General features: G+C 33.1%; 1 protein-coding gene across 2 annotated transcripts; it reads right to left on the reverse strand.

Annotated features, from left to right (window-relative positions):
* Positions 1-1,586: 1,586 nt before the first annotated feature.
* On the reverse strand, positions 1,587-10,443 carry LOC116170403 (retinoic acid receptor RXR-alpha-B). 2 transcript variants are annotated; one of them, XM_031486774.1, is made up of 6 exons: positions 9,891-10,443; positions 6,258-6,552; positions 4,829-4,933; positions 4,360-4,776; positions 4,165-4,310; positions 1,587-2,685 (listed from the first exon to the last, which is right to left on the reverse strand). In XM_031486774.1, exons 1-6 carry the CDS (start codon positions 10,000-10,002, stop codon positions 2,435-2,437), a joined length of 1,326 nt encoding a protein of 441 aa, XP_031342634.1. In that variant the 5' UTR covers positions 10,003-10,443; the 3' UTR covers positions 1,587-2,434. The 2 variants fall into 2 exon arrangements, with proteins under 2 accessions (XP_031342634.1, XP_031342635.1); XM_031486775.1 differs by having other exon boundaries at positions 4,165-4,298; positions 9,891-10,441.
* Positions 10,444-14,306: the final 3,863 nt, after the last annotated feature.

Consider the following 14,306-nt stretch of genomic DNA (forward strand, 5'->3'; position numbering starts at 1 on the left):
TCAAATTGTAAATTTCAACGAACCTTACCAACTTTACCACTTCCATTTGGCTTGCTGCCAAGGATTGAGAACCGATCTCCACTGTAAATACCCTCGTTGTTGACATCTCTTCTCCGACACCTGCCATCTTTACGAACAAGGATAGCTAGTCATAAGCAAACCAAGTAAAAAGGCACTCTCGTCGTAAACATTTTACAAAATGCGACAAAGGGGGGCCCTTATCGGTTACCAGGATTCGCATCCCAATTCCTTCAGTCATTGCGGCACTTCTTCCACAATTTCTCTTGTTTTTCTTATCACTTGCACTTCAACAGGTGATTTTTTTCAAAGTAAACTTATGCATTAAAAATCAGATTTATAGTTTATTAGTATAAACAATAAACTGTATGTACTACTTGCAGATGTGTTGCATATTGACTCCCTCGGTACTGAAATTTTACCATTGGCGCACGATACAGTGAGTGTATGGGGTGCATCGTGCATTGGCGTACCTGTTCAAAGTAATTTTTGTGGCAGGGTCTTTCTACGTTTTTGTATCATATACTATGTAATGATAATTGATAATAATATACATATATTTGCTTATTATACAAGGTGTACTTACAATGATTAATTTCGCTATTGAGAATACAGTGTGTTTTCAAAAAGCACAAAACAAAAATGATCGTTTTCTCATATTGCGATTTTACTTTTCAGTTCTTGACGAACGAGGAGTGCCGGAGAAGTGTGCAGTGTTTCATCATTACTTTGGTTGATATGGTTCTTCCCAGGACAGACTGAATTATTGAGGCTAAAGGGTAAGTGTCCATTCCTTTTTATTGCCAGTGTTTATTGCTCAATTTCTTTAAGAAAACGGTCAAACAAACAAACGCTTGACTACTGTCCCAGTCAAAATTTTCAATTGTTTTAAACTATACATATCATTTCTAACGTAAATCTTCTCTTTGTTACAGATTGCAGAAAGGCGGCCTCATAAGGTAGGATTTTTCCTTTTATGCATGGTGTATTGCATGTCATTTTTTGTACGGGTGGGGGGCAGAAGTCATGGTCGCGATACCCAACATTACTTATTTTTAAACTTAAGACTTTCGCATCAGATTTAAAAAAAATTCAGTTTTATCTAAATTAATTCAAAAATAGAAAACAAAGTCCCTCTTGAAAATCCCTTTATTTGTGCCCTGAGACTGGCGGTTTTGATTAAGTAATTATTAGATTAAAAAGAGAAGCAAATGCAACAATTGGTCAAACAAATTTGGTTACTGGAATAAATAGTAACAGGAATAAAAATAAACCTTGATCATTCTTAAACAAGAAAAATATTTATTTCATAAAAATATGACATGTTTCTTACAGTTGCTTACAGACATAAGAATACTATATAAACTATTAATAGAGTTTGAATATTTTCCAACAAATAAATTCTTCAAACTTGAACAGTTAGTAGACATTACCTTAAAAAAAAACGTGAATCATTTACATAAAATGGAATAACTACACATTGTAGTTACACCCAACAATAAATTCTGTAGGCCAACAACGTGTTCACTTTTTAATTTTCTCTTACAATTCTACTCTTTTATTCATTCTTTTTGCTGTAAGTTTGGAATGTTATTTAGGTACTTATACATAAAAGCTGCCGTAGTACCCAAGCTAGTTAATTAAAAACCAATCCACTTATTAATTATCTGTAAATTTTTATATCCTAATCACCTCACGGTTTATTTATTTGTGATTATTATTACCAATACAAATACATTGATGGAGAACATATGAACGATTTATGTAAATTTGTAGCAAATACTCTTTCATTATTGTGGATTGATTTTATACAAACCTGGAATATTGGAATTGAAATAACATGTACGTCAACTTTTACTGGTAAGAATGACGACCACTTCCCTTGGGATCTTGGAATTGGTAAGAGATAGCATTATTTTTTATCCGGTAATATGGAAATTACATCTACAACATGTCTTTGAAATGTTTTCCTGATGAAATTGAATTTTATCGTAACAACCTTTCCTTTCTTCTGAGATCACAGCAATGCACGACTATTAGGCTAGTTAATAAATAAAATGAGTGCTCAAAATAGTTTTAGTGTGAGAAACAATAATAGTAAAAAAATGTCACAACACTACCAACTTGCAAAAATTTAAAAGGTCAACTGTTAAGTTTACAAGTACGTACGTAGTAACATTTCCGATTGCATCCCGATATCTTTTGACAAAATGATGCTTGTGCCCTAATCTATCTCTTACCATTTCCGAGATCCCAATGGCGTCAACGTGAAATGGCAGTCACTCTGTATGCGTCTCAATTTGATAAAGATATCAAACACAACTGACAGAAATAATGAATGTCCACTCTTTTGGAGTTCACGAAACTTGAAATAAATTGAAAATCGAATAAATAACGCGCAAAATATTAAATCTACTCAAGCATCGTGAGCAGTGTCCAAAACCTCCGTTAGAAATGTGTCTATGGTAACGTCACCTATCATACGAAAGAAGAACAAATGTTCCAAACATTTTAATCCTATCGAACGTAGGGCGGGTAAACGTAATAGCAGCTTTGCGAATCTTCCCGGCTCGTCCGGATGCGTAATTCTGCAATAGTCTTCTAAAAGTCCGTACACCTTCTCTCGTAACACTTCGACCTCCTGAGTGGCCCGTATACCACGGACATCTGTAAATATACCTGAATTTTAAAAAAACCAGACACACACACAAATCTATTTGTAACTACTACAACAATTGCACAAACGTTTCTTAACTTAATTAATTAAAACGAAGTGCTCACTGCGCAGCCAATGTAAACTCCACATAATTTGAATATATAATCCTACAATTTAAGGGCATAGTCTCACACCCAAATTCATTAAGAAATAAATTGCAATGCGGAACACCTCCGAGAGTTGTACTTAAAAAACCCGTGCAGCCAAAACACGCTAAAAATATAGGGAATTCATAGTCTTACCTATAAAATTCATAGAAAGTGGGCTTGTTTTACGGCTTAAATCGATTGAAAAATGAATATTTCTCTCCAAGTTATAATTTTTCAGAAATATTCATTTCTGTTATCTAAATCTAGTCGATTTTCTATGAACTGTAGAGGTAAAGCTACATTTTTTATATAATCAAACTTTTCTCCCATGTTCTAGTTTCTTAAACTATTAATTACATGAACATTTTTCAAAAAAATTTAAAAACTCTATTAAGAAACGACATCAATAACATTAATATAGATACCCTACATGAAAATAAAACAAATGAATGTGTACGTTTGTTTCTATTTTATTGCTATTTCTTATTAAACCTGGAAGACGAAACAAAATCAGCAGTAAAATGATTTTCATCCCAACAAATGTTTACCATTAACTACAAGGCAATGGCCTAACCTATCACGTAAAACTTGAAATGAATATCCCAGTATTCTGGGAGAAATTGCTGCAGCAATGCAGCAATTATTGCTAATTTCTTTTTGTCTTCAAGGTTCAAAAGGAAACACATTCATTTGTTTTATTTTGATATAGGATATCTATTGATGTAATTATAAGTTTTTTTTAATATTCTTCTATAAAGATACTAACATGTTACGTCATCGAAAAGAGAAAAATCTCTGGCTACTAAAAAAAATGCAATTTTTTTTTGTTACTCATTTGTTTGTTGAAATAAAAACAACCGAATGGTCCGTAGTACTTCGATTCTGCTTAATTGTGCTCACCGTTTGGACCTTTGTTGTTTCAGAAATAATTGGAAAAATCAAATGAACTGTGCATAGTATTTCGTTCGTCTTAAATGCCCCTTTTCCAACTCAAACCTCGAAACCCCTGCGCAAATTGACTAATAATCAAATGGCTGAATATTGGGCAAGTAGCTGACAAGGTGATTACGACAATTAACTACTATATTGATAGTCCACTACTGATTTTAAAAAATCTTAGCACTTTCATTTCAAAAACCTAAAAAGTGACAGAAAATTTATTAAAAATGGGAGTAATTTCTCTGTTTACATTCGGGTATTAAGAACGAATAAGTTTTATATTAACTAAATCAATTACTTTTTACACTATTATACAGGGTGTGCAACAAAGAACAGACTCAATTATTACACAGGATGTTTCGAGATGACCTACAACAAAACATACAAAATACGTACACATACCAGGATTAAATAAAATTATACACCGTAGACATCCTAACTCGGCACGATCCATTTTCATTTCTTTCATTTTCGTTACTAGTTCGGTAAGGACTCGATCAAAGATGCCGCCAACGCCAACTTGATGTGCCGAATTTCTAAAAAGAAATCTGCAATATTATTTTGAATTTTAGACGGGTCTATAATTATGTACGATACCTTTGTATGGTGAGCCCTGTAGCTAAGACGATAGCGTCCTTTGCATCTATGGAGCGATGTGAAAATCCAGCAATTAGTAATTCGTTCCAGCCGGCTCGCAGCAGGGATACCTGGTCTTGTAAAGGTAACGAGGTAAAATGGGGAATATTTTTAGCCCATTCCACCAATTGAAATAACTGTTTGTTTGTGGCTTGGCATAGATTTGTTACGGCATTCTCAAACTCGACAGGTTGGTCACTTTTACAGTCCGCCTTCTTCTCCGCCTCTAAGATGCGATCGATTGACATATCTGTGTGTATATTGGATGTAGATTCCACCTCAGAATTGTCCCGTTCTTTGGTTCTTTGTCGCTCTTCTTGTACAGCTTCACGTTTCATACCCATCGCCAAACATTTTTGATACCGACAATATTGACATCTGAAAAAAACGCGTTTCAATGCGAAGTACGTAGTACGTCTTGTACAATTACCTATTCCTCTGCCGCTTATCAATTATACAACTTTTCTCTTCTCTACAAGCGTATGATAAGTCTTTTCGTACTGTCCTTTTAAAAAATCCTTTACAACCTTCACAACTGCAATTTAAAAATTATTTGCTTTTAGTATAAATGGTGCACATCAGGTATAAGTTTTAGTTGCCTTCCAAATAAAAGTGACTAACTTATTATCCGACGTTAGTAAATACAGGGTGAGCTTTTTTTCATTTTAAGCATTAGGATTTCGGAGACCATAAAAAGGATTCGGTTAAATGAGGAAAGAGTTGTTGTTTTAAGAGCTTATTTAAGATATGCTTTTGTTTTTTGAAAAAAATCCATAGTTCACTAGATATGAGCGAGAAACAGATTTAGTGATTTTTCATTTAACTGTTGTAGAATTGTTATTATTGGAAATACAACAAAATGACATGAATAAAAGTTTTGGACATTTTAATGCTTAACATGATGAACATACTAATTTATTTTTAGATCTTACAATTTTTGAGTTATAATATAAACTTTAATTTTTTTAAATGGTAGTCATAGATGGCTTTGACATTTTTAAAGAAGACAAATTTTTCTCTTTATAACGATATAAGGCTTGCTAAACGTACTTTAATAAATAAACGCCCCTCAGTAATTTTCGTATTATTGAGAGGTAAATAAACAGAGTTGGCCATGGAAAACAATATCTAGTGAGATAGATACCTTTCATTTACGACGAAAATTGAAGAGAACAAAAATGTTTCCCATGGCAAAATCTGTTTTTACTACTCTTAATAATACAAACAGTTCTGTATCATGTTTATTTGTCAAAGTAAGTACAATGAACCATATATCATCGTAAACAGAAAAAATTCACTTTTTAAAAATGTCACAGCCAACTATGATTACCATTTAAAAAATGTAAGTTTGCGTTATAACTCGAAAATTATAAAAGAAGAATAAATATGAATAAATGTATCTTATTAAGCGGAAAAAAATCTACAATTTTTCTTCTTTGCATATTTCTGTATTTCTGATACTAAAGATTCTACAACAGTTAAATCAAAAATCACTAAATCTGTTTCTCGCTCATATCTAGTAAACCATGGATTTTTTTAAAAAAACAAAATCATATATTGAATAAGCTTCTAAAACTACAACTCTTTCTTCATTTAACTGAATCTGTATGTCTTACGGTTTCAGAGATCCTAATGCTTAAAATGAAAAAAACTCACCCTGTATATGAGTGTTATAGACAAAATGGATTACTAAGGAAGTACTGAAAGAGTCAATGATGAAACTTCATTTTAAAATGTCGGTACTATGTAAATTACTGTTACATTTTGTGATAATCTGAAATGAAAATATGAAATTCTTTTAAAATCACCTTTAAATGCTTCCGTAGACCACTACAAAAAAAGTAACATATTTTGATTACCTGTACACTCCATAATGTTTTCCACTAGCTTTGTCGCCGCAAATTGAGCATAAATGTTTAGATCCGCTTAACGGATGATTCGGCGGGTAAGGAGATCCGGAATTTTTGATATGTGCCTGATTTCCCGGCGAGGGACTTAATAGGCTTGTGTGTCCCAGGGAAAACGATCCCGGACTATTTGGACCTTGTGGACTAAATTGTGCGGACGTCAGCAGCGACGCGGTATCAGGTTTCATGTCTAAAGGTGACTGGGGACCGACAGATCCCATTGAAAGATTTTGATCCAAATTTAACCCTAAAACAGGAAATACTTTTAGCCATTTCATTAAACTAAAATGCAATTTTTCAAAAATAATAATAGTAATAATAATAATATGTATTTTGTGTTTGTAATACAAGTAACATTTTATAATAATATATTAATATATACAGTGTGTCCCCGGATGGACTGAACAAGAGGGAAAAAATTTTTAATTTTAACTTTACGCAAAAATGTCATTCTTTATAAAAATTTTTGCTTGCCTCAAAACCACCTATTCTGAAATAAAAATCTAGATATTCCTTTTAGCAGCTGAGAAAATTACAAAAAAACGCAAAATCTACAGCGGAAATTTTTCTAAGTTGCATGTTTTTGATTAAATCAGACTATCATTGTATCTTCCATGGCAAAATATCACGGAAGCGATAAAGTCTGCCAATGAAGATACGATCCACAAAGTTTATAAAGAATTTGTATGTAGAGCTGAAAAGTGTGTAGAGGTTGGAGGATACCACATTGAATAAAATAAAATGTTTCTCTTAAGCTCTAAGGTGTCTTTTTTAACTTGATTTGCTTATCAGGTTGCCATGGAAGATACAATGATAGTCTGATTTAATCAAAAACATGCAACTTAGAAAAATTTCCGCTGTAGATTTTGCGTTTTTTGTAATTTTCTCAGCTGCTAAAAGGAATATCTAGATTTTTATTTCAGAATAGGTGGTTTTGAGACAAGCAAAAATTTTTATAAAGAATGACATTTTTGTGTAGTTAAAATTAAAAAATTTTTCCCTCTTGTTCAGTCCATCCGGGGACACACTGTATAAATATAAAATTATATTATAAAAAAATTAAGTCAAGAGCGTCTTTAATTAAAATTACTTAATGTAATTAATATTTCTGTCTTCTTCTATCACATGGAGAGGATTAAATTCTAATAGTAGTCATTTATGTGACTGTCTTTCATTTGTTTTCTTTGCTTCCTGTTGTAAATTTTATGTTTTTGTTTAAATTTCCATAGTTACTGCGATTAGTTTTAAAAACATTACTGTAGTTTTAATTTCCAAGGTAATTACATTTGATATCAATATAAGGAGAATTTAAAACTCTTTAAGAATATACCAGAAAAAAGTAACTACTGGCATGGCAGAAAAAAACGTTTTTCTACAAATTGGCGTTTCGATTTGCTTTTTCTCGGAAATTTTCTATATTTTATAATGCGTGGTTTTTTTATACCAATAGAAATTTGATAATTTCGGATATCCAGAGCTATAATTAGGTTTAGAGGGCTACCATTTACAATTTAAACAAAATATGACATTCGATGAAGATGTCAAAATTTTTATTACATATTTCCATAAGTACCTACCAAAAAAACTATGTGAAAGTGGACGAAGTCTTAGTCTGTACCTTAATTCAAAACTTGTAAGTCACAATTGTCTCACTCAACTGTAAAATAAGTACATAATTGGAAGTTATTAGGACGAAATTTAACAATCTAAGCAATAATTTATGAGAATAGTAACTTTTGATTTTTTATAATTAAAATGCGTTGTCATACTGCTTTCTCAAATTGGGAGTTTATTCTTGAGTTTATTATTTTTTATTTTTGCATTACCAAATTTTTCAGAAAAAAATCATTTTCCCAAAAATTATAAGAATTACAACACAGCAATGGGGGTTTACAGTATAGTTGAATTCCGCAGTTCTAATTTAATAAGCGTGTACCTGAAACCATAAAACATTTTTTTGGACAGTAAAAGTTTATTTAAAAATAGAGGCTGATTAGCAAAAAAATAATGAACATGTGCGGTTTTAAAGGTTTATTCAAAACGATATGATTGTGGCGGGCTCTGTGACGTAATAAGCCCGACCAATCAGCTCCTAGAACCATTCAGATGACATAACGACTTGGCAATATTGCAGGAGAATGGCATTTATAACTTGCGTCATCTGTCACAGGCACTTGTTACTTTCGTGCTAGATGCAGTTAAACTTCCCTCTCAAAACGTCAAATGTGACAAACGTCAGACCCTCGCGTAAGGTTGCCAGCTCACTTCTACGTGATTGGTTGTAGGTTTGTGACGTATTTAGTCTGAAGCGTTTCAAATTCGGACTAAAAACACAGCTTTTCAATAATTTATTTTGGGTTTATTTTACTCGCAAATAAAAATTGAGGACACACGGGTCTTTTTATTTTTAATGTACTTTGTGGATCAGAAATAAAAAATGAAGGCGGGATGACCCCATTAAAAAAAAACTAATTTATTCGTTCAAAGAAAGTTTCGAAAAAAGTTCCATTGTAAAAAAATCTCGAAAAATTACGAATCTAGAAGCAGAATTTTAATTTTTTTTAAATAAAAAAGTCAGTGTTTCTCAAATTAGGCGGTCATTTTTATGTAGAAAAAAAAGGGCCATACATGCACAAAAATTTTTAAATCGATGCACGCCAACTTCGATCACGTTTACGATTAAAATAAAAGATGACCACATCTGAATCTTTCCTAGAGCAGCTGCTGTTTCAGACGCGTGGAAATACAAATCGTCTTTTTGTGCAACGAAAAAAACGGTCCTTAAATGATACCGTGTTGATAAGAAATATACAGATGTCCGCTGTTTTGAAAGCGTACCGTGACGGTGCCGGATAATTAATGACCTTGAAAATATAATCACGCGATAACTATAGAAGAGGACCTTGATGTCTGTCTGGATAATGTCATGTTTTTTTTTTCGTTTTGACCAACAACAAACGGACAATTTTTAACGTACAGAAAATATTCAATAAAGGGCGAATAGGGGGTATCGTTTACTAACAAATTTGTGTTTAGTATGAATAACTACGTTATCAGATCGATAGCTCAATGTACCCAACCGCTATGAAATTGTAAGGTGTAAAAGAAAAATCCACTGGGTAGCTAATGCGACGCAATTAGAGGCCCATCGAGTTTGGGGATAAAAATATAAACAATTTGTGTAGTCTGCTCCAAAATGAATTCGTTCATTACCCATATACCTACCTACTCTCTTCCGGTTCAGGTTACCAGCTCGCGTCGTCCCCTAATTTGTTTTTTGTTGCCATTCAATAAAATGTTAAAAACGAGTTACCTCTAGCGAATATTAAAAAAGGTGAAATTAATTTTCAATTATTTATCGCAATGTTCCTCTTTAAATATACTCCAAAGTTGTGCACAATATGTAATAAAAATATCGATTTCGGCGTTCTATTTATAAGCCACCTTGAAATGTACATCTTAGTTATAGCGTAAATTACACGCGGCATATCGAGGCGTCAATAAAAGTAATAATATCACCGCTAAAAACGTGGCGCATTTTCTTAATTTATAATCGAACAGAAATTAAGTAAATATTGTTTATACCTAAAGGGAAATGCGGAGTTCCCAAATTTGCAAAATTTCGTCCCCATTGTTGAGCTTGGGCCCCTTGAATGATAGCGGTTACGGACATCATCGGTTTTTCTTTCTTCAACATCTTTATATTTTTTTTTACTTTTGTATGTATTTGTTATCACAGACTATTCACAATATCACAATACAAATACCTCATTCTTTGGTTAAAGTAACAACCTAACCTTCACGGACTGGCATCAAAGTCCTTGGATAAAAATATATTATCCTACGAGACGAGTACGATCTTAATTATCGTTTTTTTTATAATTCCGTCGCACGTGCGTTCGATGTTTAATTATCGTGCCCTTTATTTACGTAGAAAAAGCGTTTTTCGGCACCCACTTTTTAAACGACGCTCACTTCGGAAAACTTCCATATAGCGGCGTAAACAACAAAAACGACGCCTGCCATTTCGTCGGTTTTACGACGCGCATTTGTACCAGAAAAAATGCCGCAGCTTTCGAGCAAAAACTAAAGCGAAGCGGACAACGTACAAACGTCGACTGCGTGTCTTGCCGGCTAAACATTTTGAGCTGATTCACCTGTTTGGGGCACGACTGCGACACGTCCATGACCAAAAACGACGCAGTTAAACGAGATGTTTCCGAAATTGTATTGTAGGCAGACATTGAAGTTATGAAACACTTTAGCCTTTGTTACACACTTCTAGTCCATGTATCGATTAATATTCTGCGTCTATTTTCGCATTTTCAATGTCAGACATACTTTACGTTTCAAATAATACAGCGAGACTTTCCGGTTAGCGTTTTATCATTTAGGGATAGGTTTAACACGTATCAATAAACGTCTTTTTTTTTACTTTTGCCTAATTCCATAAATCATTAAAAAAATGTTTAGGTAGTTACGATGATTTTGCGTCATCTTGGGGATCCTTGGATTTTAAGGGCCCTATTGCCATTTAAAATTTCCGGCTACAGAATCTCTATAGCTAGTGCCACTTCGAGTTTATCTAGTGTCATAGATTTTGTAATAAAGACCTCTACTTTCGGGAAATACACAGTGTCCATTTTTCGAGTGCCACTATGGGGATCTCGCGCCATTTTAAATAAAAAAAAAAATATAAAAAAAAAATAAAAAAAATAAGATATCACACATGGTGGTTCAGTATCACATTTTTCCTAAATACAATTTTTAATTTTTGGGGAAGAGTGCTTTGGAAAAACAAAACGTTCTTTTATTGTGAACAAAAGTTTGACAGTTTGATGCATATGTCCGGTTGGCATCAGGGAACTAGATGTGTTGAGAAAATTCGATTTTCATATGAACAGAATTGAACCTTCGTTTTGCAAGAAAATTATAATTCAAATTAGAACAAAATAAATAATATTTTAGCAATAAAACTAGCACAATCGTAAATGACACTGCTTGAAATAAGTCAACATTTTGTTCATAACAAAAGAACGTTTTGTTTTTGCATAGCACTCTTCGCAGAAAATGAAAATTGTATTTTTAGAAAAAATGTGATACCGAACCACCATGTGTGATATATCGTTGTGAAGAGAAAAAAGACCTAATCTCAAAATGTCAAAATCCAAAACGGCGCCGATAAAAAAAACTACAGTTGCCACGTGTTTCTCCGTTATCTGGAAAGTTATTAAAAACGGGATGCCATATTCGAAATATCCATTAAAAAGTGTCTGAATAATGTGTTAATTAGAAATGTCTAGTACAATTAGTTTACCTAGAAAAATCAGCAATTTTGGTTTTTTTGCCATATTTTCAAAACTATTGAAGATATTATGAATTTATTTTTAGATTATTATTCAGCACGAAAATTCGCAACTTTGCCCTAATGTAACCAAGTTTCTATCTCTTAAGATAAGCGAGATCTCCATAATGGTACTCGAAAAATGGACACCGTGTATAGACGATAGCACTGCTATTCCACCATGCCACAAAAGCAAGCGACTTTATCAGACCAAACCGGTGAAACGAGTACAGAAGTTCTTTCTTGTCAGATAAACTACAAAAAGATGACAAGAGATTAACAAAAATGGATGCGTACAAATAATTCTGCAATAGCTCCCGAGCGATGTGCATATAATATTTAAAATATCCAACACCCGTCACTCGTTTCTCAATAAACTGTAAAAATTATTAGACAAACCAACTAGCGCTCTGGCGAATTTTACGAATTTTCTTAGCGGAATAAACAAATATGCAAACGGAATTAACGTTCGTTGGAATTTTGAACATTTTTGTTCTAGATCTAGACGCTTTATTTCGAGAATCATGGTAGTAAAACTATAATACGGTGATCTACAAAGAGAATTAATACTCAGAAGTTTAATGGGCAAATGTTAAATGTCAATAGAACACAAAACGTCAAAATTTTACTCGAAAAGGCATAATGGTGCTGTTACAATTATCAAATTGAGTACGCTGAAACTTTGTGGAATTACTTACTAACTTAGCACAAAATGTACCAATTTATGCCGGACAGGTTGGTTTGAATTCTTTTCAGGTTTCGCGAAATCGATTTGCCAATTTAGAAAATGTCATTCATAGATAACTTGATTTTTTCAAATGCACATTTGTTTATTGTTTACGGCCTACTTTGACATTAGCCGTTTTCCACGGCCCACTAGCCATTTACGCATGAAAAATTAAAAAAAAAAACAAAATGCGAAATTTTAAAAAAAGTACTAAAGATAGATATTGATAACTTTTTATCGTTAGCAAACTGATGAAATTTCGCATTTAACAAAATAAAAAGTATACGAAATTACACTTGAAAAAATCAAATTTTCTATATTGGCAAATCGATTTCACAAAACGTAAAAACGAATTCGGCCCTGCTCCCCGGCCTACATTGGTACATTTTATGGTGTCCTCAAACTCTCAGCGTAAAATTACCGAAATATAAGCGATTACCTACTTAGGGGTTCTGGTTATCTACAACAACTCCAACTTGACTTAAGCAATTAAATAATTAATACCTTGTATAACCACGACTTACAAAAAAACATTTATATAAAAGTAAATAAATAAACTATACAATAAATCGAGCAATAAATGCAGCAGAATTCCAAATTCATCTTCGTGTTAAGGAAAACGAACAGATGAACAGACAGACAGTACAGTAGACAAGTTTGTACTTTTTATATGCTTTTAATTTGAAGAGGGCTTAGTTTTGGTCTGATCTACAAACACCACCCCGAATTTGAACCAGTAATGAGCGGGGCATTGTACTATGCGATCAAAAATGAGTTGCTGTCGAGTCACCTTTGGAATTTTTGTTTCCATGGAAAATCGTACTTAACTTGAACTTCCAAAGGCAACTCGACAAACTCATTTTTGATCGCCCGTTACTACACCAAAATTTACCAAAGTAAATGTGATTGACTATTTTTGAAAAACACAAAGGCATTGTAACCCACTTGTTGTCAACGGCTACAAAAAAATGTTGACTGTTTATTTTGAAACGGAAAGTGACGAGAAAGAAAAACAGAGCTATCGACGTACTTGACATTGGCTAATTTTACGGCACGTGTCTCGCAATTTATTAGCGAATCAAATTCAAGGTTCAGGTTCGAGCGATCCATTGTCGTTACTTATTACAACCGAGTTTGTTTTAAGCGGCTCCCACACTTTTAATTAAAATATCTAATTGATTGTATGCCAATGTACATAATGTCACCTTGAAAATTTAAATTTGCCAAAAAACCCAATTTAAATACATCCTAAAAGCGAAATAATTATTCAACCTTGAATAGTCTTTTTTTAATACGCAAAAGTCCCTAAGCCAGCCCTAAACTAATTTGCAAAAGTAATTTTCCGGGAAAAAGTTTGGAGAACATAAAAATAAATCTTTGTAGTCTCGTCAGCCTAGTGTTCAAGGCAAACAACTATGTCATCATTTTATATAATAACTCTCTGTAGTAATTGCGAATTGTTTAGAAAAAAATGGAAAACTCATACTTGCATAGGTATAACTATTAAAAAGGAGAACAGTATCTAGTTCACCGAGGATGGTACCTACTTTTTTATTTATGAACGTCTCCTGACGCAAGCTTTTTTTTATCCGTATTCTATCCACATATTGGTCACGTAATGCGAAATAAAAGCAATAAAGGGCGACCTTGAATGCGGAATGTGGGAGTCTGGCTGCTTCGCTTCGGGCGGCACCTTTTGGAGGGCAACGGAGATATGTTTTACTTACTAACTTACAATATACAGGGTGGTGACTTGCATAACGCATCATAGGGATTTCAATGTAAAATTCATAACATGCGATTATTGGCTCCCCAAATTATTTTAGAGCAAAAATGTAGTAGGAAAACATTTTTTACGTCAATCAACGGTATTAGTTTAAAATTTTTTGCATAATAAAGACGGAAAATTGGAAAAATAAAACCCCCATCT

The sequence above is a fragment of the Photinus pyralis genome, unplaced genomic scaffold (genome assembly GCF_008802855.1).
Source record: "Photinus pyralis isolate 1611_PpyrPB1 unplaced genomic scaffold, Ppyr1.3 Ppyr1.4_LG5, whole genome shotgun sequence".
Lineage (NCBI taxonomy): Eukaryota > Metazoa > Arthropoda > Insecta > Coleoptera > Lampyridae > Photinus > Photinus pyralis.